At 46.9% G+C, this 27,466-nt stretch overlaps 1 protein-coding gene across 1 annotated transcript in view; it reads left to right on the top strand.

The window, feature by feature from the left end:
• Nucleotides 1-27,466, top strand: part of EPHX2 (epoxide hydrolase 2) — a 185,634-nt gene that overhangs the window by 77,568 nt on the left and 80,600 nt on the right. Inside the window, exons 7-11 of the mRNA XM_077489223.1 lie at nucleotides 9,222-9,317; nucleotides 13,036-13,114; nucleotides 13,615-13,649; nucleotides 13,735-13,761; nucleotides 26,260-26,345. Coding sequence (XP_077345349.1) covers nucleotides 9,222-9,317; nucleotides 13,036-13,114; nucleotides 13,615-13,649; nucleotides 13,735-13,761; nucleotides 26,260-26,345 — 323 coding nt within the window. The remainder of the gene's footprint in view (nucleotides 1-9,221; nucleotides 9,318-13,035; nucleotides 13,115-13,614; nucleotides 13,650-13,734; nucleotides 13,762-26,259; nucleotides 26,346-27,466) is intronic.

Below are 27,466 nucleotides of genomic sequence, written 5' to 3'. Positions count from 1 at the left end.
CAGGCTCTCGAATGGATCTTGCTGCACGTAGCCCAGTGCCAGGGAGTCATACACTATTTGGATGACTTCCTGCTGGTCGAGTCACCTGGCTCCCTTCCAGGGGATCTGGATAAACTAAGGGTGGTCTTCAATAACCTTGACGTCCCTATTGCTGAGCACAAGGTGGAGGGCCCTGCGCAGGCAATCACCTTCCTCGGGGTCAGCTTAAACACCAGCACTATGCAGGCCAGCCTCCCCCCGGATAAACTAAGCCGCATCAGGTCGGTCATGAGGGACTTCACCCGCACCAGAACTTGCACCAAGAGGCAGCTACAGTCCCTTCTCGGTATGCTTAATTTTGCTATGCGCATCATCCCTCAAGGTCGCGCTTTCGTATCACGCCTGTTAGTCCTACTGTCTCATTCACAAGACCCGGAGCATATCCTCAGCCTGGACCCCGCAGCTATAGCAGATCTTGCCATGTGGGAGGAATTCCTGACGTCCTGGAATGGTGTGTCCCTATTCATTCCCTCCGTGTCCTCCTCGTCACCGCAGGTCGTGACCGACGCAGCGGCCTCCACGGGTTTTGCGGCAATTTTTGGCCACCTCTGGCTCGCAGCCCCTTGGCCTCCTCAGATACTGGCAATTCCGGGCTTCACCGAGACGTCCTCCCTATTCGAGTTGTACCCCATCGTAGCCGCTGCCCACACGTGGGGCCGCAGTTGGTCCGGTCAAACAGTGACCTTTTCAACGGACAATCTCGCCACTGCGGAAATCATTAACAAAGGCAGGTCTAAGTCTCTGGAGATTATGTCCTTCCTGTGGCGACTGGTCCAGCTCTCGTTATTGTTTCAATTTAATGTTCATTGTGCCTTTATCCCCGGTAAATGTAATCGGGCAGCGGACGCCCTCTCCCGCTTTAACTTAGTTTCCTTTTTTGATCAGGTGCCTGGAGCCGGACCAACGTCAGCAGTTATCCCGGACTGGTCTCAACTGACCCTGGATTAACCCCTCACCTAGTAGCCGCGACTCAACTCATCAATCACTCCCTCGCAGACAATACCCGCAAGGCCTACCAAACAGCCTGGAGGGCCTTTAACCGTTTCTTAACATCTCACTCCACAGAGACCTCCCGGGTCAAGCAAGTCCTGGCCTTCATTGCCCATTGCCACTCGGACTTGGCGTTATCCTTTAACACGATCCGACTATACCTGGCCGGGGTACAACATTTTACGTCCCTCCAGGACCCTGCTGAACCCTCCTTGTTCACTTTTCACGCCATTCGGGCCGTCATGCGTGGCATCCAGAAACGCCAGCCTACGGCCTCCCTCAAACGCCTGCCTATCACAGGAGACGTTTTCAGAAACATGTCTGATATTCTGGCCACTGCACCTTTCGGACTCCACACTAGTATCGTTATACAAGCAGCCATACACCTGGCCTTCTACGGCTTCTTGCGGCCAGGCGAGTTTACCTCCAGTAGCCCCTCAGCTCGCACGCTATGCAAGCACCACCTGGTCAGGCACGGAGACCATTTCATCCTACATATAGCAGTATCCAAGACGCAGCAGCTTGGCCCAGGTACGGACATACATTTTTATAAAACTAACAACCGCTGGTGCCCGGTCACCATGCTCACCCGCTTGTTGACCCTTCTGGCCGATCAACCATGAACTGGCCCGCTTCTGCCATTCCACGGTAAGCCACTGAACGCAGCCCAGTTCATGGAGCATGTCAGGATACTCCTGGGCATCCTTCACCTCAATCCGGCTCACTACTCCGGACATTCTTTTCGGATCGGAGCGGCTTCAACTGCCTCCCGCCAAGGGGTCCCGGTCCACGTTATCAAAAAGTTGGGTAGATGGAAGTCCACCTGTTTCGCCCGTTACATACCCAATCCGCAAGTAGAGATGGCCCAGGCCTTTGTCAAGCTCACCCAGTAACAAACTTGAATCAATAAAGGCATTCCCTACCTGTATGTTTTGCCCCCTTATTTTGGTATACCCTACGTTAGGCCAGGGCACACTTTCAGGTCCGGTTCAAGTAAGCGAGTTTGTGTTAACCTTGTTTGTCATCCTTATCCGTATCGGTCAGAGGGCTCTGGGCCATAAATGGAAACGCCAGTATGGTGGCCTGGAATTATGGGTGGAGCCCGGTGGAGTATATAACCAGCCCGTTCGCCTGGCTCCCTCGTCGGTTCCGGTGCGCGATACCCACCCACCCATCCCCTGTCAGGGCATTTCTCAAGCATTATACTCCTCGGGCGAGTACTCATTTCACTCCATTTCATTTTCATTTCATTTATTACTCATTTCTCTATCAAGGGTATGCCCCCTTATTTTGGTATACCCTACGTTAGGCCAGGGCACACTTTCAGGTCCGGTTCAAGTAAGCGAGTTTGTGTTAACCTTGTTTGTCATCCTTATCCGTATCGGTCAGAGGGCTCTGGGCCATAAATATATATATATATATATATATATATATATATATATATATATATATATAAGCCTGCACAACATTATATATATATAGGATCCATCACTTTGAAAATTGAATAGAAGGTCTATCTAGAGAACTATTCCATACACATTCATTTACTTGGAGGACTATTCACTTTCATATTCACTTTTATATTGACTTATTATTTATTTATTTCACGTGTTTTGAGATATATTATAAACTTTTTATTATTTCTCTCTATTTTTATCTAGATAGAATTTCATACATGTGTTATTTCACTTGTTATTTCACATTAGGAGGAGATATAGTTAGATTTTCTGCATAGATTTTTATTCATAGTGTCTAACAGTGATTTATTTTTGCACAAGATCATTTCATTTTATATATGTCTCCACCCCTGCCTAAATCGTTTGAGGTTTGGCTCATGGTTTCCTCTGTAAATGAGGAGCAGATTTTGCTCTGGTGTCTTGGAGTCCTCAGTCTCTGTCTATTATTACAAGGAAACTGATCTAACACACACCCGCAGTACAAAAATAACATTTCTTCACGCGAACTATCACTTCTAATAAACTATTTCTCATTTCACGTCCGACTGCTGACACGCTCCTCGTCATTTTTATTCCAAGCGCGATTACATTTCATTCCAACTTTCATAAACTTTGTTGCCAGGTGTATATTAACACAATGGAGAATTTTTACTGACATCTCCACACTGAATGAAGCACAATATCGGGACACGTGCTCGGGTTCCTTTAGGTTTCTCTAAGACGTGTCCAGACGGATTTCTGCGTTCATCTTCTGCTGGGTTCACCATTGAGGTGGGGGGGATAGTATCCTGTATTGTAGAGCTCTGACATATTCAATAAGACTTTGCATAGACCGCAGGACTATCCCCATGGCTCTCTTTACCAAAGGAGGTTACACATATTTGCAATAATAAAAGCAGATCAAGATATATTTTTTCACACAGCTCATTAAAGTTAATGGGAATGTGCCACAAAAGTCCTGTAACATTTATACATAGTATGTGAATGTTCAGGTTATGTAATACTTGTAAAAAGGAATTGTATGGGGATACCCCTCCCAATGATTGAGTTCAGCTGTTTCTAGTAAAGGGTACTGTCAATATGACATACAAAGTCATTTTGGACCTTGTGGTAACATGCTGGTGAAGGTCCTTTTCTTTTCCAGCATGACTGTGCCCTGTCCACAAAGCCAACTCCATAAAGACATGGTTTGACCATGTTTGGTGTGGAGGAACTTGATTGTCCTGCACAGATATATGACCTCAACCCTACAGAACACCTTTGGGATGAAATTAAACTCTGCATGTGAGCCAGGTCTTCCCATCCAACATCGGTAGCTGACCTCAACCCTACTGAACACCTTTAGGATGAATTGGAGCTCTGAATTTGGACCGGGTCTTCCCATCCAACATTGGTACCTGACCTCAACCCTACTGAACACCTTCGGGATGAATTTGGTCTTCCCATCCAACATTGGTCTTCCCATCCAGCATTGGAACTTGACCTCAACCCTACTGAACACCTTTGGGATAAATTGGAACTCTGTATGCGAGCCAGGTCTTCCCATCCAACATCAGTAGCTGACCTCAACCCTACTGAACACCTTTAGGATGAATTGGAGCTCTGAATTTGAACTGGGTCTTCCCATCCAACATTGGTACCTGACATCAACCCTACTGAACACCTTTGGGATGAATTGGGTCTTCCCATCCAACATTGGTACTTTACCTCAACCCTACTGAACACCTTTGGGATGAATTGGAACTCTGTATGCGAGCCAGGTCTTCCCATCCAACATCAGTAGCTGAACTCAACCCTACTGAACACCTTTACGATGAATTGGAACACCAATTGCAAGTCAGGTCTTCTCATCCAGCATCAGTACCTGACCTCTCAAATGGTGCCAAATTCCCACAGACAACCTCCAAAACCATATGGAAAGTCTTTCCAGAATAATGGAGGATGTTTTAACCACTTGACGCCAAATCACGCACCTTGAACGCCATTGGACTTCAAGTGGTTGTACTGGGGTGATGCCTTCCACGGCTCGCTTGGGCTCTCCCGTGCCACCAGGAGACGCAAGCTACTAGCCAACATGTGGGCCAGCTAGTTGGAGACCCGAAGAAAGCTGGGATTAGCTTTGGTCAGGTCACCGCTATGGTAACCTGGAAGCAATAACATGACATCAATTCTGGTTTATCGGCATTTTAATGACTCAATTTTTTGAAAAACAAAAGTATTTAAAAACAGAGATCTTGGCGTTTTGAATGCAAAGAGAGATTTGGGGTCTTATTGACCTCAGATTTCTCCATAAAGAGTACCTGTCATGTCCCTATTGCTGTCACAAGGATATTTACATTACTTGCAACAGCAATAAAAGGGTTAAAATAAATGAAAGCAACAGTGTAAAAAAAAAAAAAAAAAAAAGGAAAATAAATTAATAATGATATATTTTTTTTTTTTTACATTTCAAAGTGCCCCCACCCCTGTGCTAGCGTGCAAGGGCGAACAAACGTGATTGTCACACACGTGATGTATCACTGTGAACATCAGATCATGGGCAGTAATTCTGTTTGGTATCCATTTACTCTTCGTGGCATCCTCTTTTATATTTTACAAAAAATTGGGTTATGTTTTTTTTTTTTTTTCTTTTGCATTAAAATGTGACATTTTTTCCCTAAAAAAAAATGCGTTTGAAAAACAGCTGTGCAAAAACCTTGTGACATAAAAAATTGCAAAGCCCACTGATTTATTCTCTAGGGTCTCTGTTAAACTTATATATATATATATATATATATATATATATATATATATATATATATATATATATATAAAATGTTTGAGGGTTCTAGGTCATTTTCTATCAAAAAATTTTGATTTTTGCTTGTAAACAACAAATGTCAGAACAGGGCTGGGTCCTTAAAGTGGGGTACCCCCTAAAAAAAAAAAATTAAGTCAGCAGCTACAAATACTGCAGCTGCTGGCTTTTAATAATCGGACACTTACCTGCCCCAGGGTCCAGCGATGCGGGGAACGAAGCCCCCCCCTCGCTCCCCGCTCCGCTCGCGGCGCCGTCATGCATACTGTGGGCACCCGGCTGTGGCTTCACAGCCGGGCACCCACTGCGCATGCGCGAGCGGCGCAGGGCGCCGTGATACGCCGTACAGTCACCTGGGACACATGACAGGTCCCAGGTGAATGTGCGGCGCGAGGGGAAGTGATGTCACCAGCCTGGGCAATGAGGAAGGCAGATTACGAGGGACCCCCTAGCAACCGGTATTTAGAGGTGAGTAAAAATTTTTTTTTTTTTGCCAATTATTTTTTTTTTATTTTTTTTACGAATTTTAAGCACTTTTAATTTTTCGGTGGCAACACCACTTTAAGTGGTTAACCACAAAGGAGGGCAAACGCTGTGTTAATGTCCATGGTGTTGGAATGGGATGTCCAGCTAGGTGATATGGTCAGGTATTCAGAAGCATTTAGATCATATAGGGCAGTGATGGCAAACCTTGGCACCCCAGATGCTTTGGAACTACATTTCCCACGATGCTCAACTACACTGTAGAGTGCATGAGCATCATGGGAAATATAGTTCCAAAACATCTGGGGATCCAAGGTTCACCATCACTGATATAGGGTAACCTCTCAAATCACACTACTCCCCCTTCCCCTGCCTGCTGCCTGATTGGGCAATTAACAGTGGTGGGGGGCGGTTAACTGCAGGCTCCTTGGCATGCTGCTGTGCAACGATCGTGATATCACATCCACTTGGTTCCTGGTATGGGTGTAACCTGTAGTTCACAGGGTGGGTGGTCAATCAGCAGTAGGGAAGCCTTCTTTAGTGGTATCTATACTACAGCAGAGCAGACTTTCTTTTCCAAGCGCTTTTTCACAAGCAACTCCCATCGCAACTCCCCAGATTGGTCTCACAATCACTAGACATACTCTAGCCAATGTTGCGCTCCTGCTACTGGTATTCTTTAATGGTTTGCGGGAGTGCTGCTATTTCCAGTGTCCACAAAACTGCAGGTGAGGCCATCCCCAGGGCCATAGCCAACAGTGCTACACTCCACCGTTATGGGGGAACCAAGTTGCATGGTATCTTCTCAACTGTTAGCTACCTAGGATAGATGAAGTACATTACATCTGACCCTCCAGTTTTCCGCAACTTTGTGCTGCACCATTCTACATACATTGATGTGCTCTGTCTTGATTGGTGGACTATTTTAATCCCAGAGAGGTCATACCACACAGCAAGACCATAAGAGTGATGTTAATCCCTTTCCCTTCTACAGATAATCTTCAATAAGTAGGACTGGTCCTGTGTCCTTTTTCCACAAAATTACAGTTGAAGGCACCTTCCGGGCCATGACCAGCAGTGCCATACTCCTTCAGGTTGGGGAACCCAGACACATGGCCATAGCCAACAGTGCTACACTCCATGGGTATGGGGGAACCCAGTTGCTTGACATCGTCTCACCCCCTTACCGAATTAGGACAGACCAAGGACATGACCTCTCACCCTTCTTCAGTTCTTCACAACTCTTCTCCACACCATGCTAAGCGCATTGATGTTCTCTGTATTGATCGGAGGAGTCTTCCACTCCCAGAGAGGTCAGACCACCTAGGAAGACCTTAAGAGTGATTAATGACTAATACCATTCCTTAAATGGGCAAAGTACAAGTGTGGACTATTTTTTGTTTTTTTAATCCATGACACGGTTGACCCAGAAGACCCTGGACCCTGGTCACCTGACCAGCAGTGCCATACTCCTTCAGGTTAGGGAACCCAGACACATGGCCATAGCCAACAGTGCTACACTCCATGGGTATGGGGGAACCCAATTGCTTAACATCGTCTCAGCCCTCTACCGAATTAGGACAGACCAAGGACATGACCTCTCGCCCTTCTTCAGTTCTTCACAACTCTGCTCCACACCATGCTAAGCGCATTGATGTTCTTCGTATTGATCGGAGAAGTCTTCCACTCCCAGAGAGGTCAGACCACCTAGGAAGACCTTAAGAGTGATTAATGACTAATACCATTCCTTAAATGGGCAAAGTACAAGTGTGGACTACTTTTTTTTTTTTTTTTTTTTTTTTTTTTATCCATGACACGGTTGACCCAGAAGACCCTGGTCACCTAAAGGCTGGTGACCTTTAACCTCAAGATTCATTCTCTGTTACATCCCTCAGCTTGTAGTGTCTCCTCTCCTCGATGATATATAGCTGGTGTAGTCTGTTCATTACTGATCATTTAGCAGGGTTATTGCAGACAAGACGGAAGGGATCTTATTATTTTCTGCTCGCTGGGTAAAGCATTGATCAGGAACACAAGAAAAGACTCAATATTTTTGTGCTGCAGGTAATATTTCAGCGCAGGGGTCAAAAGTGCAATAAAGACTTATTAACAACACAGGCTCCAGCCCCGTGTTGGCTTCATTTATCTCACTTTAAATGGAGACTGATAAAATGTGTATTTTATTCTTCTCACATCTTCGTCTCTCCTCAATCTAACATTGATTTAGTGAGAATTATGGAAGGTGAACTTGCTCTTCCTTATTATTAAAGCTCAGAGGAAATGTGTCCGTAAGAAAAAAAAAAGCGCCTTTGGAAATCAGCACTGTGCTAATAGGTAAGCTGCCGGTGGCAACTTCCTTCTGAAAAAAGTTAGCTGCTTGGTTCCCAAGCTGATTTGCAGGCTTCAGTCCTGTCTGAAACACTGACCTGGGAAGAACATGGATACAACGTGTCAGGTGGGCAGAGCTTCATGACGTCATCACGTTGGGCGGAGCCTCTACACCATCTTGGATCAGTGGCTTGTTACTATTATAATTCGTCTATGAGAGCGCTCTTATGGGCTGTATACACGATCGGATTTTCCGACAACAAATGTTGCTACATAGAACAATTGTTGTCAAAATCTCCACCAACAAATGTTTGAGAGCAGGTTTTCAAATTTTCCAACAACAAGACTTGTCGGAAATTCAGAGCGTGTGTACGCAATTCCGACTCGCAAAAGTCCACGCTTGCTCGGAATCCAGCAGAAGAGCCCCACTGGCTATTGAACTTCATTTTTCTCGGCTCGTCATACATGTTGTATGTTACCGCGAGACAAGTATGCAAGACAAGTTTGAGCCAACATCCTTCTGAAAAAAATCCACGGTGTTGTTTTCGGAAAATCCTACCGTGTGTACATAGCATAAGAGTGATATTCTGTGAGTGTACACCTTTTTTATTGTAATAAAATGTTATGGCCTTACACTATGGGGTTTCCCTCTACTCTTGTCCCCTGAGTGCCTTATTAATGAAGAAGATCCTTGTATGAGGAAGTGGTTGGCCATAATTCCTAACAGGAGGATCTGTAGTGTGCATTGGGATATATACAATGCCTTGAAAAAGTATTCATACCCCTTGAAATTTTCCACATTTTGTCATGTTACAAACAAAAATGTAAATGTATTTTATTGGGATTTTATGTGATAGACTAACACAAAGTGGCACATATTTGTGAAGTGGAAGGAAAATTTTTAATTTTTTTTTTTTTTACAAATAAATATGTGAAAAGTGTGGGGTACATTTGTATTCAGCCTCCCGGAGTCAATACTTTTTAGAACCACCTTTCACTGCAATTACAGCTGAAAGTCTTTTTGGGGATGTCTCTACCAGCTTTGTACATCTAGAGAGTGATATTTTTGCCCATTCTTCTTTTCTTTTTCGTTACAATCTCTTAACTCTTTCCTTTGTGTCCTTCAGCCTGGTGTGAAGCTGCATTATGTACAGATGGGAAACGGACCGGCCATCTGCCTGTGTCATGGCTTTCCCGAGAGCTGGTACTCCTGGAGGTATCAGGTAATGAATAAACTATTCATAACAAGTCCTGGTCAGCGCTGCAAAGTAACCCTAATGAAGGGAGCTTCTCAGAACTCCCGAAATGTTGTGTTTTTTTTAACACATACTGGGAATAATAAACGCTCTGGAGTTTACACCTGCATTGGCCTCTGAAAAGGAATCCGCGGTGGAATGCTTTTCAGAGAACGGTACAGGAGCATCTGACAGGCAGCACAGCCACCTCCCAAAAGCCTTTTTTGGGGGGGGTTTTGACAGCCAAAGGGGATTTTTGAATGGAAATCCACAGAACTCACCATGCCTCTCACTGAATATCTTGGACTATCTACCTTCTAAAAAGGGGTCCTTTGGGGGGGGGGGTGTATTTCTACTGTCCTGGCATTTTAGGGCCTTAAGAAAATAACCAGTAGGAACGAGATTCTTGCACTGCAGGTCCTCAGATACAGCTTCCCCTCCAGAAAGGAGAAAAGTAATCAGCACAGTAATCACATCACCAAATCTCACTTCCAGTCTGGGTAACCTAGCAGTCAGAGACAGGAGGGCCTTGTATGATGTCACAGTGCAGATATACTGTACTATGAGGATACAGAACAGGAGTGCCTAGGCACACAAAGTGCGCTGCTATTTTCAAAAATTCCAAATAAAATATACATTTTCAGGTTCCTATTTAAAGCGAATCTGTACCCAGACTATGCACACCAAAGTATTTATGTATTCTGAACAAGCAGAGAAATCAGTTTAAAACAAGGCCTCTTCCACGTACACTCGTCTGTATGCTGGTCCGACTTTCCAAATGAACAGACTTGCCCCCACACGGACTAAAGTCCGTTCATTTTGAACGTGACTTCAGGTACGACGGGACTAGAGAAGGAATTCAATCTCGCCGCTTCCATCGGCGAGATTGATACCTTGCGAGCCCCGTCGCCTGGTATGGGTTTTAAGGGTAACCCCTATGCTGAAAAAATTGTGTGGGGGTCCCCCCAAAGTCCATACCAGACCCTTATCCGAGCACACCCGGTGCCCCCCCTCCTGAACCGTACCAGGCCGCATGCACTCAACATGGGGGGGTTGGTGATTTGGGGAAGGGGGGCACCCTGCAGCCCCCCCCACTCCAAAGCACCTTGTCCCCATGTTGATGAGGACAAGGGCCTCTTCCCGACAACCCTGGCCGTTGATTGTCGGGGTCTGCAGGCGGGCGGCTTATCAGAATCCGGGAGCCCCCTTTAATAAGAGGGCCCCAAGATCCCGGCCCCCGACCCTATGTGAATGAGTATGGGGTACATTGTACCCCTACCCATTCACATGAGGGAAAAAGTGTCAATAAAAAAACACACTACACAGGTTTTTAAAATAGTTTATTAGGCAGCTCCGGGGGTCTTCTTCCGACTTTGGGGGTCTTCTTCTGACTTCTCCGCGCTTTCCTGTTCTTCTCGTCTGGCTCCTCCGCTATCTTCTGCTCTTTTGCCGTTCTTTTGCTAGTGGAGGAGCCAGGATTTCTCCGTCATCGCCTCCGTCGATTCTTCTTCCTTCTTCTGTTCTTCCGATGTTGACACGACGTTCTCTTAAGGGGCGGGGTCACCGGGTGATGTCACAGCATGCCCCGGGACTGTGACGTCATAAGGGTGGGGTCACCATGTGCCATCACCCGGTGTCTCTGCCCCTTATGCCTATATAAGTTGCCGCTCACCGTGTCCACGGCATTAATGGCGGGAGAGAGCGTTGTGTCAACATCAGAAGAAGGAAGAAACTGGCGACGATGACGAAGGAGAAAGCAGGGCTCCTCCTCTACCAAAAGAGAGGCAAAAGAGCCCGGCGAGAAGAACCACAAAGCGCGGAGAAGTCGGAAGAAGACCCCGAAGTTGGAAGACCCCCGGAGCTGCCAAATAAACTACTTTAAAAACCTGTGTAGTGTTTTTATCCCCAAAAAAAAGGGGGGGAGCAACAAGCGGGACTTTAGATGAGGCACACGGAAGCAAGAGAGTCAATTTAGATACAGGACTGATTTTAATAAATTAGAATGATCATATATTACACGTATTATTACACATAATCATACATTAATATTTAGAATTTCATTAGAGTATATATTCCAACAAGGGCTTGATAGTAATTACATGAGAATGTTCACATACAATAAATATCAGTTATCTCAGGATATGTGGCACAATAAGGTGTCACCTGCAAATAAATAAATAAAAAATATATAATAAAATACAAAATAAAATAAAAACAAAAACGAAAAATGGGGATAAATCAAAGATGGAACATTCATTCTTTGTTAAAAGACGTGTACACAACACGGAAGTTGACAGCTCTACGCGTTTCGTGACTTTTTAATCACTCATCAGGAGCAAGACCATGATGGTAGCCTATGAATAGAGAGAACAGCCAAACTGGAAAAAGTCTAGAAAAAATGGACAAATATACAATATGAAGAAACCCATATGTACACTTAATCCATAAGCTTACATATATACCTACGCAGAGGTGGTGCGGGAAACCGGTAGTCAGGCCGGCCAAAAATGCTACAGACCAGGGTTGAGTGGGCAAAATCCAAGCGACACCCAAAGTGCACAGATGGCAACCCCGGCGGGTCCAAGGGACGAATGAAACACAGATTCAGTGTTGAAAATGGAGTGACAAATACTGAAGGGACATCTAAAAATGAAACAATCAAAATGTCAGAATATGACAAGTGAATGTGAGAAGAATGTGAGATAGATGTGTAATGTGTAGTGTTTGTTTTTTTTTATTGACACTTTTTCCCTCAGGTGAATACTCATTCACATAGGGTGGGGGGCCGGGATCTGGGGGCCCCCTTATTAAAGAGGGCTCCCGGATTCTGATAAGCCCCCCGCCCACAGACACCGGCAACCAACGGACAGGGTTGTCGGGAAGAGGCCCTTGTCCTCATCAACATGGGGACAAGGTGCTTTGGGGTGGGGGGGGCCGCAGGGCACCCCCCTTCCCCAAAGCACCCCCCCATGTTGAAGGCATGCAGCCTGGTACGGTTCAGGAGGGGGGCGCTCGCTCATCCCCACCCCCTTTCCTGACCGGCTGGGCTGCATGCTCGGATAAGGGTCTGGTATGGACTTTGGGGGGACCCCCACGCCGTTTTTTTGGCATACGGGGTTACCCTTAAAACCCATACCAGGCAACGGGGCTCGCGAGGTGTTAATCTCGCCGATGGAAGCGGCGAGATTGAATTCCTTCTCTAGTCCCGTCGTACCTGAAGTCACATTCAAAATGAACGGACTTTAGTCTGTGTGTGGGCAAGTCCGTTCATTTGGAAAGTCCATCGGACCTCCGCCAAAAGTCTGGCAGATTGTCCAGCGGACCTAGTCTGCTGGAAAGTCCAATCGTGTGTACGCGCCATTAGATTTGGAATACCACGCTGGAAGTGGTGAGTTTGAATTGGGCCGCAATATATTTATTTTTTAAATACCTGCATTGTGTTATAAATATAGTATGCAGAGCTGCATGCATACGTTTTTTTTTTTTTATTTTGTTTTTTTTTTATGGGGGGGGTTCCACTTTAACTTTAGCTTTAAGTGGTTTTTGTATTCCATAGACTTGTAGAGAAATGAAAAACCCTTCTGACGTTGAATACAAGCCCTAATATGCAAGGATTTTTAAAGCAGAGTCCTGCTTTAAGTGCTGCTGTGCTCGGCTTGCGGCTTTCCAGAGTAAATAACGCACATAACATTTGTCTTGCATGCAGCTGCCGGCTCTGGCTGACGCCGGGTACCGGGTTATAGCTCTAGATATGAAAGGCTACGGGGATTCCTCTGCTCCAAATGGTGAGTTTCTATGATATCTTTTTTACATTTGCTTGCATTATAAATGCTCAATCATTCAAAGTGCATGAGCTTTAGGAAAGAGATATGCAAGTGGTTTTGTTAATGCATTTTAAACCTGCTTGAAGCTGCTGTCCTGTCTGGCATGTTGCTGTGCAGATAGTAATACAATTACATCAATGCTACATACAGCACCCTGCTGGCCTCTCCCACCAGCCACCGCATTGCATAGAAAATCACAGAGAATATTTATTATTATTATTATTCAGAATTATTATAGCACCAACAGTTTACTGTCATTTATTTTATTTTTATATATATAATGGTAGCAGGAAGGTTTTTATTTCAAAGTTTCATTAGTCTAATAATTTATAATATAATATATATAATATATTTTTAAATGTATAAATATAGATTTATATTCATTTATTTTATGTATTTCTTATCAGACACAATTGTTTATTTTATATATAATGCTATCACATTTTTTATTTTATTTTTAGAAATAGAAGAGTATTCTCAGCAAGAACTCTGCAAGGTGCGTGGAATAGAGGCCTGTCTTTTTATTTTTTTGCAGCCTAAAATATTGGAATTCTTATTTTATCTTTTCTGTCTTTTTATAGGACATGGTGATTTTTCTGGAGAAGCTGGTAAGAGTCTGGATATGTTTTTTTTTTGTTTTTTTTTATGTAATGAGTGGATTTCTCATTCTTGGTTACAGTGGACATAAATCCCATCACAGCTATACAGCTCACCTCTGCCCTGTAACCAATTTTAACACTTCAATTTTTTTCCCTTCTTATATCCCACTTTTATTGCTGTCTGCTGAGCTCATATGATGGAAGAGTGCTGGGAGGGGGGATCACAGGCCTGTTTTCTGCTCCCCCCCCCCCCCCAGGGAATAGAGATTTTGTTTAGTGAATGGGAACATTTCATTTACCTGACTATACAAGAGCTCCACAAAGAAAGTGAATATTAATCTGTATAATATATTTATTATAAATTTGCTTTAAAGTGAGTCAATAAAATGTAATAATATGCACTGACATGAAACATTTTGTTAAAATAAATTATAAAAATGCACCCACATTGATTAACATTGAGTTAACATTTAATGACATTAAGCACCCAAAAGTTTCCCAACAACAAAACAATGTGATCTAGGCTGCCCTGGCTTTCGGTTACATAAGGGAGCTCAGAAGCAACAGTATTTTATTTATGTATTGCATATATTTATATAGCACCAACAATTTTTAGAGTATTTTACATTCTGTACATTCACATCAGTGCCTATCCTCAAAGAGCTCACAATCTAAGGTCCCTAACTTACATACATACATACATACACACACTAGAGCCAATTATCCTTCCAGCATGTCTTTGGAGTCTGGAAGGAAATTAGAGTACCCCGGAAGGAAACCTACACAAAAACAGGGAAAACATGCAACTCCCTATAGATAGAGTCTTGGCCGGAGTGTGAATGAAGGACCCTAGTGCTTCAAGGCAGATGTGCTAACCACTAAGCCAGGGGTCTACAAACTTTTTAGCATGCATTGGCCGCATAGTATATTTTACAAATGATCACAGGCCAAAAAAAATCCCCATTAGGTTTCCTCTTACATTTGGGTCCCTATTGGAGCCCCCTCTTTTATATAAGGATCCCCACCAGTGTCCCTTCTTACATCAGGATCCACATAAGAGTCCCATTTTACATCAGGGTCCCTATCAGAGCCTTCCCTTACATTGGGGGCTCTGTCAGAGCCCCCTTACATCAGAGTCTGCCTTAGGAGTCCCCCTTCCATCAGGGTCCCTATCAGAGTCTCTCTTACATCGAAGCCCCCCCGCCTTACATCAGGGTCTCCATCGGAGTGTCCCTTTCTATTGGGGTCCCCATCAAAGCCCCTTTACATCAGTGCCCTAGGAGTCCCCCCTTCCATCAGGGACCCTATCAGTGTCCCCCTTACATCTGAATCCCCCTTACATTAGGGTCCCTGTCAGACCCCCCCTTTACATTAGGATCCACAAAAGAGTGCTACCTTACACCAGGGTACCTATCCGAGCCTTCCCTAACACTGGGGTCTCTGTCAGAGCCCCCTTACATCAGAGTCTGCCTTAGGTGCCCCCCTTCCACCAGGGTCCCTATCCGAGTCCCTCTTGCATCCAAATTCCACTTTACATCCTGGTCCCTATCAGAGTCTCCCCTTCTATTGGGGTCCCCATCAAAGCCACCTTACATCAAAGTCTACCTTAGGATTCTCCCCTTCCATCAGGGTCCCTATCTGTTTCCCCCATACCTCTGTATCCCCCCTTACATCAGGGTCCCCATCAGTGTACCACTTTAAATCAGAGCCCCCCCCCCTTACATCAGGGTTCCCATTAGAGTCCCCCCTTACATTGGGGGGTCCCCAATGTGAGTCCCCTTTACATTTGAAGCTGACTTAGGAGTCCCCCCTTCCATCAGAAGTAGAGACCATAGGAGTATTGTCCATGAAATCAGACTGAGACAGAAGTACAGTTAAATCACACTTGTTTAATAATAAAAGTAAAAAGAACAAATGTAGTCAAAACATAGCCAGAGTTCAGTAACCGGAAGGTATAGTCAGCCAAGCCAGATGTCAGGGATCAAAGTAGTGGAACAGCAAGCAGGATCTGGAGCCAGAAGGGATGTCAGCAAAGCCAGTCTTTATACAGGAACGCAGGAGATAGTTTCTTGTGATGTGACCAAGGCGAAGGCAGAGCTCCTCTGGACTGGATGGCTTAAGTAGGCAGGACTGACGAGCAGGATCATCAACAGCTGAGTAACTGTGGAGACATAGGAGCTGGCAATTAGCCGACAGCTGAGCGCCCAGCTCAGAGAAGGAAGGGCTGAGCCCAGCCCTGACAAGTATCTGCTGACGTTAATCTTCAATCATTGACCCCAACTGTGGGCCGTAGTTTGGGGACCTCTGCACTAAGCCACTGTATGAATGATGATTACTTCTTTAGCAAAAGAATGTGATTTGGTGTTGCTAACGAGCCCAGGTGAAATTTTTGTGACCGATTCACTTCAGGCTGATTGATTATAACAAAAAAAAGACTGCAGCACTGTGGAGAGAGATGTGTGATGAGTGTATTGCTGTGGTGTAATTATCCTTCTTGGGACAGTCGTCATTCAGCGAAGGGGAACTGAGAGAACAGAATAATCTTCTTTGAGGGGATTTCAGCACTCACACAGTTATTTGTATTGGATGCGTATGAGGAATATTTACTAAATGTGCAGCAAATGCACTATATAGAGATGGGCGTGAATGAGTAAAAGCTCACTCTATAGCATAATACGGCTTGACTGGATTAAAGGTCAGGCACCATTTAAGTTCAGGTTTTAGGATTATAAATTGTAACAATGTCACAATATTGTTCAGTTCTCCAAGAACATCACAAAGAAAAAAATGAAATGTAACTGTACAAATTAAACAAAAAACACACATACAAAGATGTTTATCATTAGTATGGAATCAGGTGAGCAATGAGGTCAAATGACCCAACATTATGGAGTATACTAGTACCATTGCTCACTCTCCCCTCAAGTATGTTTGGCATGACGTTATGTCTAGTGTGGCATAGGTACCAACCATGGGGTAAGGAAACCTGTGCACAGGGGCTACCAACCCCAAAATGATGGTACAGTCCATATAATAGGATCCAGGCCACATTTAAACTCTACAGTCTAGGAGCCAGCCCACCCTTGACTTTTGCATGTGGTGTCCAGAGCTTGAGGGCAACCTCCTCAAAGCAAACTCTTTCGTCCATTTTGTGTAAGGATCGGTTTAACACCTTTCTTCACAAAAGCTGGCTTAAGGACATTGCCGTTATAACTCTGGTCATGAGGGTTGAGGCCTACTGATTTTTTTTTTACAAACAACGTGGTGGTTTATTGAGAATACAAAAAAGAGAATGTACAGACATTGGTCAATACAGAGATCACGACAGCGGGAGAGTTAGAAGAAATACATTCGGTGTGGCAGGGGGGACGCAGGTCCCCAATATATCAATATGAGCAAGAAGCTGAAAGAAACTAATAAAAAAAACAGACATAAATAGCAGGGGGAACAAGTCTATAAGGCGAATCCAAGGGGACACTACATCAGGGGATCACAAGTTTCAACATTGCAGTATCATCATTGCGCAGTGCAGTCCCGACCCTCCCCGATCCAATTATGCAGGATCACCTAGCCCCTGTGAGGGAAGCTCATCGCATGTGGCGGCCTCATTCAACCATGTGTCCCAAACTTTAGCGTATTTAGAGTGACAACCCCTATGAGCATATAGTTCTTTCTTGTATGGGAGTACTTGATTAATCACAGCCACCCATTCCTGAGGCGTGGGGGGCTGGACTTGTAGCCACTTTCTCGCCACCAGTAACCTAGCCATAAATAGAGATTCATGCAAAAATATCTTGTGGTACTTGTCCGAGTCCGGATCAGGGAAAACACCCAAAAGGCACTGTTTGGGGCATAGCGTCAGAGGCGATCCCATTTTGTCGTGGATAAATCTGACAATTTGAGACCAGAAACACTGGATCACCGGGCAAGACCACAGGATATGAAAAAAGGTGCTTTCTAGGCTACCACACCTGGGGCAAAGGGGGCTGTAATCCGGTTTATATTTAGCAATGCGTGTCGGTGTCAAGTAGGTTCTATGTAGAATATTCAGGTGAGTGAAGCGATCTGAGAGTTTAGGTGAGACCTTTTTACCAGTGTCCAGGGCTTCTTCCCATTCGTCATCCTCAAGTCCCCCAACATCCTCCAACCATCTCCCCCTAAGGGCCTCTGTCAATACAATCGCCGGGGGTCTGATCAAAAGGTTGTATATACTAGATATCAATTTGCGTGGGTCCTGCCCCAAGAGCACATCCACTACCGCCAGGCTACTCACCCCAGGTGGGGATTGCCCAAATTGCGCCTGAAGAGCATGGCGAAGTTGGAGGTACCTGTAGAGCATGGAGTTCGGGAGCGCAAACTCCTCCTTGAGCTCTTGAAACAATTTCAGCACCCGCTCTCGATATAAGTCAGAAAGAAATCTAATCCCATGTATGAGCCAGATCGAGTATCCAGGAAGCAGGCGCAATTCGCCCAAGCCGGGGTTATCCCAAAGCGGGGTGTGGGAGTGGGTCTCAGGAAAAACCAACTTCTTACCAACCACCTCCCAGATCCTGCAATGTGCGTAAAGGAGTCCCCTGCGATTCCCCCGGAATTCCGCTGAGGCACAGGCTCTAAATATCAATTGGAAGGGATGGGTGATCACGTATCCACGCTTGGGGCAAATAAATGCCAAGTATCTATCCCTGTCCTGTTTGTCTAAGTGGTAGAAGTGGGACACCTGGGCCGCCAGGTAGTACAGGGCAAAGTCTGGCAGGGCCGCCCCTCCCAGATCCCCAGGGCACTTCAATGCTTGCCACGATAGTTTGTGTCGCTGCGAGCCCCAAACAAAGGAGTTTAGCAGGGCTTCTATGGATTTAAACAGCCGTAGGGGCAAATAAACAGGGGAGTGCCAAAACGCGTATAAAAACCCCGGTAAAATAACAATTTTTACCAAGTTTATTCGGCCCAGAACGCCTAGAGGGAGCTTGGCCCACGCCTTAATTTTGACCTTCATGGAAGCCACCAGGGGATCTATGTTTAGCCTGGTGTAATCCTCGGGGGATCTGGTGACATATCCGCCTGTATCCGCCAGATACAACAGCATATCATCTGCATACAGGCTAATCCTCTCCTCCAGGCTGCCACACTCAAGCCCCCTGATATCAGGGTGCCCCCTGAGAGCCGCCGCAAGCGGTTCCACCGCTATGGCGTACAACAATGGGGATAAGGGGCAGCCCTGCCTAGTACCCCGAGAGAGAGGGAAAGGGGACGATACCCGCCCATTAACCAAGATCCTGGCACAAGGGCCGCTATACAGGAGGCGAATCCATTTAATAAAACGGGGTCCGAAGCCAAAGCGCCGTAGACAGCTCCACAAATACCTCCACTCCACTGAATCGAACGCTTTGGCTGCGTCCAGAGACACCACCGCTCTAGCCCCCACCAGGCCATTCCGCGCCTGTAGGTTCATGTGGAGCCTCCGCAAATTATAAGCCGCATTTTTGGATGGCATGAACTCCGTCTGGTCGGGATGGATAAGGTCTAGGATAACCACATTCAGACGGATAGCCAGGACCTTGGCCAGGATCTTGATGTCCAACTGAAGCAAGGAAATAGGCCTATAGGACTCAGGGAATTCCAAATTTTTCCCGGGCTTGGGGATGAGGACTATGTAAGCCTCACGCATTGAGGGAGGAAGAGATTCCGACTCGAATATGTGAGAGAACAGTTCTTGCAGCCTAGGAGTCAGGGTATCACCTTTTTTTAGGTAAAATTCGAGGGGAAGCCCATCCGAACCAGGAGCTTTGGACAAGTTTAGCAGGGACATCGCCTCCGCGATATCATCGGTGGTAATAGGGGCCTCTAGGAGCGTTACCTGAGCTAGCGTAAGCGAGGGTAAGTCAAGAGTTTCGAGAAGCCCATCCACCCCGTCCCCAGCATTGGTGGCTACCGAGGAGTACAATGATGCATAAAATGTTCTGAACTCCTCAGCTACCGCGTCGGGATCAGAGATCAGCACTCCATCAGAGCCACGTAAGGAGACCACCGTGGGGGGGCGCTGGTCCACGTGCGCCAGGTAGGCCAGCAGGCGACCAGCCCGCTCCCCACACTCATACACCCTTTGCTTGATATGGAATATATTTCTCTCCGCCCGCTCAATATGCAAGCCGTTCACCACTCTAGATTGCAACTTGAGAAAATCAGCCTTACTCGGGGATGGGTCTCCAACGAATTCCCGTTCAGCAACAGACAGTTGGTGCTCTGCCTGAAGCAACGCCTCGGCAGACGACCGACGATATTGCGAAATTTGGTGGGCCATGAACAGCCGAGCATGTGCTTTGAACGAGTCCCAGACCAGCGTAAAAGGGGCCGTACCGCTGTTCGTATCGAAAAATAGTTCCCATTCCGACCCCGCATCCTCCAGTCCAGGGGTCACCCCCAACCAGAAAGGATTCAGTTTCCAGGAATAGGACTGTGGAGGGCCTGGGAGACGCAGCACGACCCAGTACGGGGCATGATCCGAAAGCACCCGCGGGTTAAACCCCACCTCCCCCAAATAAGGGAGAAGGGGGGCGGGAAATAAAAATAAAATCAATCCGTGACATAGTAGAATGCGACGCCGAAAAACAGGAGTATTGTTTGCCCGTGGGGAAACTATGTCGCCAGGTGTCCACCAGAGCAAGCTCCAGGAAGAACCTGCCAAACCTTATAAGCCCCGGTGACAGCGCGGGTGGGGGAGTCAACACAAGCCTGTCTAGATCTCTGTGTGCGACATTGTTGAAGTCCCCCAGCCACACCGCCGGGACAGTAGGGAATTGGGACATAAACGCTAAGCCCTCGTTTAGGACAGTAAACTGAAAGGGGGGGGGGGTATATAAATAGCCAAAAGAAGAAGTTCCTTACCATTAATTCGGGCATGTAAAAAGAGAAACCTCCCCTCAGGATCTGATTTAAGCAGGATGAGTAAAAATTGCACGGACTTGGACACCAGCAGCGCTACACCCCTGGAGTTAGCAGAGAACGGGGCCTGGTATACCCAGCCCACCCAGGGTTTTTTAAGCGTCAGTAGCAGGTGGCCAGTAAGGTGAGTCTCCACCAGGACCACTATGTCCGCTTTCTGAGCTTTGAGATAGGTCAGGACTGCACTGCGCTTCTGTTTCGCCCTGATCCCCCTAACATTCCAGGTGAGGCATTTCAGGCTACCCATTACAGAAATCTCATAGATGTATTAGAAGAGAGGAACCAGCACCCCCTCCCGCCACCCACAACACAGAAAAAAAACCAACAGAATACCCAGCCCACTGTCACAAAAATACATCGACCAACATTCAATTGTCATAAACTGGCACAGCCCATACCATCATAGAAAACTTAAGAAACTAAGCATGAATAGATATACAATATAACATGCACCGGGCCGTTCGGCGCGGCCCCGGCCCGACCAAAAGGCCAAAGCCAGGGGCCGACACCGCCCGGCCCGGGGAAACCAAGCTTGAAGCCCGAGCCTGCAAACCTGCGGCTCACGGAACCCTGTAAAGGCCCCATTAGAACATAAACCTAATGTGACGGTTGCACTCTGAAGAGCGAGCAACACCGTGAGGAGCATGGCCCCCGGGTGCATCCGCGGATGGTCAAGTGGCTGCGGAGTGCAACATGCAGGCCAACGTCCCGCGTCCGTCCAGGGTGCCATGAGAACTCAGAGTCCGCTGGAAAGACACAAATCAGTCAGTAGGCAGACAAATGATGGAACATCTTTGGCAGGAACACAAATAAACCTGGAAAGTAGCGGCTTTTGCAATATGGAGGCGGGGGAGGGGGGGCCGGGGGGGAGAAGGGGCCCAGGAGAAAGAGAGGATCGGGGAAGGACACCAGGGGTTTGGGATGGGAGCCGGGGGGAGGAGGTCGCCAGTCTACCGGCAAGGAAAACATCCGGACCAGGTCATCATGCCACCGCAATCGACGGGGCGGTAAAAAAGTACAGTACCTTGCCAAAGAACAAATGCAGTCCGGGAAACAGGATCCAGTCCGCCTCGCACCCCCATTTCCCCATTAAACATATCGTCCCGACATCCAACAGCAGCATGAAGGTCTAAGCTGCCTCCCGCTGCGGTGCCGCCCTGTTCTCCAGCCAGCCGATCACCGCCTCCGGGGTATCAAAAAAGTGGGCCCTGTCCTCTCCCGCGACCCGGAGCCGGGCCGGAAAAAGCATGGCATAAGAGTAGTGATGTATACGCAGCTGGCGCTTAGCTTCGGCGAAGAGTGCCCTCTTCTTCTGACACCAATGATAGGGCATAATTCCTTCCATTAACATCAATGATAGGGCATAATTCCTTCCATTAACATCAATGATGGGGCATAATTCTTTCTATTGACATCAACAATAGGGTACAGTTCCTTACATTGATGCCGATTTGGCCACTATTCCTCCCACTGATACCAGCAAAAGGGCACAATTCTTCTCACTGACACCAGTGATAGGGCAGAATTCCTTCTATTGACACCAACGATGGGGCACTATTCTCCACTGACATCAAAAAAAGTACATTGTTTACTCCCACTGGATGCCAAGACATTTTGTACGCCAAAACTGGCCCTAGACCGACCCCCTTAAAGTCTGAAGGACACTAAAGTGAAAGTGACAAAACACGACAAACGGACAAATAAAAGTGGGGAGAAGGAAAGTGGCGAACATGTAAAGGTGCCATTGTGTGAAACAATAGCCAGCTCTTCTGCCAGGAATAAAAAAAAGGCTCGGCCCAAAAGGCAGGTGCGGAAAAAAATGCGGAAGTGCAGTGACCTTGGTGCCATAACTCATTTGACCCTCACTCACTGTGAGCTTACGGCACCCCTGGACTGCCACTCCAGGGGCACATGCACCATGGGCTTTCTTCAGCACCCGGCCTTCGGCCAAACCACTGCAACCCTCATCCTCACCAGGAGTACCCTTCTGGCTTTCTTGGGGGGAACCTACTGCCGGCTGCCCAATAACCTATGGGCACCCTGGATTCGGTTTGCACCCATACTAACCGTCTAGGTACCATTACACCAGAGGATTTGCATAGCCACCACCCCAACCTCCACCATAGTCGGGGCAGTAGAACAGCACCTCCTCTTGGCAACTGATAACAACAGATACTACACTTGAGCCAAAAGGCCGAGAAGCCTCTTAATCAGATCTAAATGGCTATTGATCTTGTTTGGAGACCCCTGGGCTAAATGAAGCTGGATATCCTTAAAGCGGGAGTCCGCCGTTTTTTTTTTTTTAAAAGCCAGCAGCTACAAATACTGCAGCTGCTGACTTTTAAAATAATGAAATAATGACACTTACCCGCCCAGCGCACCCGCGATGTCGGCACCCAAAGCCGATCTCTCGATCGTCTCTCGGGTGCTGCCGCCGCCATCTTGGGTATGGGAATCGGGAAGTGGAGCCTTTTGGCTTCATTTCCCGGTTCCCTACTGCGCATGCGTGAGTCGCGCTGCGCAATAAGGATGGTCCCCGCTGTCTCTGGGATCCGTGTGTTTCCCAGCAGGCAGCGGGGGACCTTCGGAAAGGGGCGTAGATTCTGCGGAAAGGGGCGTAGCTTCTGCAGAATCTACGCCGGAAGTGGGTGCAGATACCTGTACTGTACAGGTATCTGCACCCCCCTCCCCCCTGAAAAGTGCCAATTGTGGCGCCGGAGGGGGGGAGGGTTCCAATGAGCGGAAGCTCCACTTTAGGGTGGACCTCCGCTTTAAGCCAAGAAAAGAGGTAGGCTACATCTGATTTTCTACAGCTTCTAATGCACATTGTGAGAAGCTCACGGGGTGCAGTGAAATCAGAGTAAGTTATATCAGTCCAGCAGAGGAGCCTGCACCACTGTGCAAGACAAACGGGAGGGCCGGAGGACAGGTTTATTGATCTAGAAAAATTATATTTGTAATACAGAACTCTGTACGAAAGTCTAGCTGGCATGAGTCAGTCTGATGTAGTTTGGCCTCTCGGAAGGACGCCGTGGTCCTTTCAGCTGTGTAAAGGTTTGTTCTGCAGCACTTAATGTGTGTAATAAAGCGGCAAGACGAGGAGTCGTAAAGGTCACTCCTCGGTGTAGTATACAGCTGTTTGATTTCCGGCAACGGCTGGGCGTCCGCCGAGACAGTGAAGTGCATATTGCAGCCGATAATGAAGTGTACTTGTGGCTGGGAGCCGGAGCCCAGACAACGAGCGCGGCACTCCAGCAGGAAGACGGAGGCGTCTGATTGCATATTGCTGGATTCCAACGCCGGGATCCGTATCTCCATTTTCAATTCATATTCCACGTGGGAACAATAATTATTTTTATTAATAGAGTGGTGGCGTTAGTCATATCGAAGAATGAATGTTTTATAAGATGCAGATCAATATTTTATTTCCCCCCCACCGAGATTTCCTGACCATTCATTTATTGTATGGTTTAAAAAGAGCACCACATAAGCTGGAAATCCTCTTTAAAGCTGAAGTTTAATCTGCTTATCTTTTTCATTCCCTGAATCTTCCCTCCCCCCTCATCAACACTCTCTAAATACATTTTTTAATACAATTCTTCAATTTCATGACATACCTTGTTTTAGACACACTGGGTTGCTGTGCTTCTCTATGCAATGCAGGCAGATCATGGCTGGGGGGTGGGGGGCTGGCAGGGTGCCATACATAGCTTACTGAAGGATTGGTGGACATTCCTAGACAGGATGGATTTGCATGCAGAACTACCTAGGTAATACCCCCATTGAGCCTGCATGATTGATAGAACTGAAGTATAATGAATGAAAGGGCCAGAAACAGTCAGGCTGGGGAGGAAAGGATTAGATCAGTGGTCTCCAAACTGCGGCCTGGAGGGGGGGGGGGGGAGTTCAGACGTGGCCCTTTGCATGTCTTATTCGTCGCTTGGGGCACTATTCCTCCCATTGACACCAACGATTGGGTACTGTAACTATACTCCCCACCGACACCAACAATGGGGCACTATTCCTCTCACTGACACCAACAATGAGACACTGTTCCTCCCACTGACACCAATGATGGGGCACTATTCCTCCCACTGACACCAATGATGGGGCACTATTCCTCCCACTGACACCAATGATGGGGCACTATTTCTCCCAGTGATACCAATGATGGGACACTATTCCTCCCACTGACACTAATGATGGGGCACTATTCCTCCACTGATACCAATGATGGGGCACTATTACTCCCACTGACACTAATGATGGGACACTATTCCTCCCACTGACACCAATGATGGGGCACTATTCCTCCACTGATACCAATGATGGGGCACTATTACTCCCACTGACACTAATGATGGGACACTATTCCTCCCACTGACACCAATGATGGGGCACTATTCCTCCCACTGATACCAATGATGGGACACTATTCTTCCCACTGACACCAATGATGGGGCACTATTCCTCCCACTGACACCAACAATGGGACACTATTCCTTCCACTGACACCAACAATGGGACACTATTCCTTCCACTGACACCAATGATGGGGCACTATTCCTCCCACTGATACCAATGATGTGACACTATTCCTCCCACTGAGACCAATGATGGGGGCACTATTCCGCCCACTGATACCAATGATGGGGCACTATTCCTCCCACTGATACCAATGATGGGGCCCTATTCCTCCCACTGATACCAATGATGGGGCACTATTACTCCCACTCATGCCACTCACTCATGTCCTGCCCCCCTAAAGTCCAAAGGACAATTAGCTGGCCCTTTTATTTAGAGAGTTTGGAAAACCCTGGATTAGATGATGCTGGACGTCCTCCAGCCAAGAAAAAGCAGTATTTGACTTGCAGCTTCTAATGCACAATGTGAGAAGCTCGCAGTGTGCAGTGAAATCAGAGTAGAACATTCAAGAGGAAGTAAAGGCTATTAAAAAAAAAAAAAAAAAAAAGGCAACCTGCAAGGCAAAGGCATAATGAGCTAGTATGCATAGCATACTAGCTCATTATGAATAACTTACCTGAGAACGAAGCCCCCGAAGTGGTCCTCCGTCTTCATCTTCGCCGCTGCCATGTATCCCGGAGTGACTTCCGGGTCTCGCTGCTCCGGCGCTGTGATTCGCCAGAGCCGCGATGACGTCACTCCCGCGCATGTGCATGGGAGCCGACACGAGCGGCATATCGCAGTGATCTGTGGCTGGCTCATGCGCTGTAGACAGCAGTGCCTGTCTTCTGGTAAATATCTCCTAAACCGTGTAGGTTTAGGAGATATTTCTTGGACCTACAGGTAAGCCTTAATCTAGACTTACCTGTAGGTCAAAGTGGTTTGTAAGGGTTTACATCCACTTTCAGTAGACGAGAGGAATCAGTACATCTGTACAAGACTGAATGGCAGGCGGGTGGTCAGATTTAAATAAATTTCATTGGCAGGCAAAAAAACGTGACTATGGCGATCTATCAAGCATGGTGGTTGAGTCTGCATTTTTGGGCTCCGGCCCCATTTTGGAGAGAACAATGTGTTCAAGTCATAATCTGCATTCTATTTCAGGGTATTTCCCAGGTGACCTTCATTGGACATGACTGGGGTGGTGCCCTTGTCTGGAATATGGCGCTGTTCTACCCAGAACGGGTGCGGTACGTTTTTATGTGTATGGCTTTATTGGGTGTTGTGCTCTAGTAAAGGGGAGAAATCCTATGTAATACTTAAAGTGGAACTGAGCAAAACATAAAACTACATACTGAATATGATACTGTCTGTCACTGCCTGTTTTCCTGATCCCTCTCTTTAACCTAGTTTTATTGCCTGTTGATCCCACCAGTAAATCTGTTATTTTTCCACTTCCCATAATAGAGTGACCACGCTATTTGTTCTGCCGTGAAATCAAACACCAATGTTGCCACCCTGTCGTCAGGTGAGGCATAGGCTGACCATACACTGTACATTTTAACTGTACAACTCTGCTTTAGATAGACCAACGTTTATCTAATACAGCTGTCTGTCTGATTTGACACTAATATTCATTTCACATAGATTTGGTAACTCTAAAGGGAATTGTACAGCGATTGTACGATCATATTGTACAGTGTATGACCAGCCTTGTAGTTTTTATTGGATTTTAACAACTTCAGCTTTCACACCTAGCTTTAGGTCAAACAAGGCTTTTGTTTGGTTATATTATCTTGCAAAAGTGTCAGGGGTAGCCAGGCAGGCCGTATGGGGCCCCCGTCAGGCAGGCTGTATATGGGTAGCCTCATCAAGCAGGCTGTATAGGGTTAGCCTTGTCAAGCAGGGTGTATGGGGTTAGCCCCGTCTAGCAGGCTGTATGGGGTAGCCCCATCAAGCAGGCTGTATTGGGCCTCGTCTAGCAGGCTGCATGGGGGTAGCGTCATCTATGGGGTAACCTCATCTAGTAGGCTGTATGGAGCCCCTCAGGTAGGCTGCTAAGGGGAGCCTCGTCAGGCAGGCTGTATGGGGGTAGCCTCATCTAGTAGGCTGTATGGGGCCCCATCAGGCAGGCTGTATGGGGGGAGCCCCATCAGCCAGGCTGTATAGGGGAGCCTTGTCAGGCAGGTTGTATGAGGTAGCCTCGTCAGGCAGGTTGTATGAGGTAGCCTTGTCAGGCAGGCTGTATGGGGGTAGCCCCGTCAAGCAGGCTTTATGGGGCCTCGTCTAGCAGGCTGCATGGGGGTAGCCTCGTCTAGCAGGCTGTATTGGGCCCGATCTAGCAGGCTGCATGGGGGTAGCCTTATCCAGC

This window comes from Lithobates pipiens, unplaced genomic scaffold (assembly GCF_037356315.1).
Source record: "Lithobates pipiens isolate NorthernLeopardFrog02 unplaced genomic scaffold, aLitPip1_a1.2 Scaffold_18, whole genome shotgun sequence".
NCBI lineage: Eukaryota > Metazoa > Chordata > Amphibia > Anura > Ranidae > Lithobates > Lithobates pipiens.
This window is presented reverse-complemented; position numbering and strand designations above follow the sequence as displayed.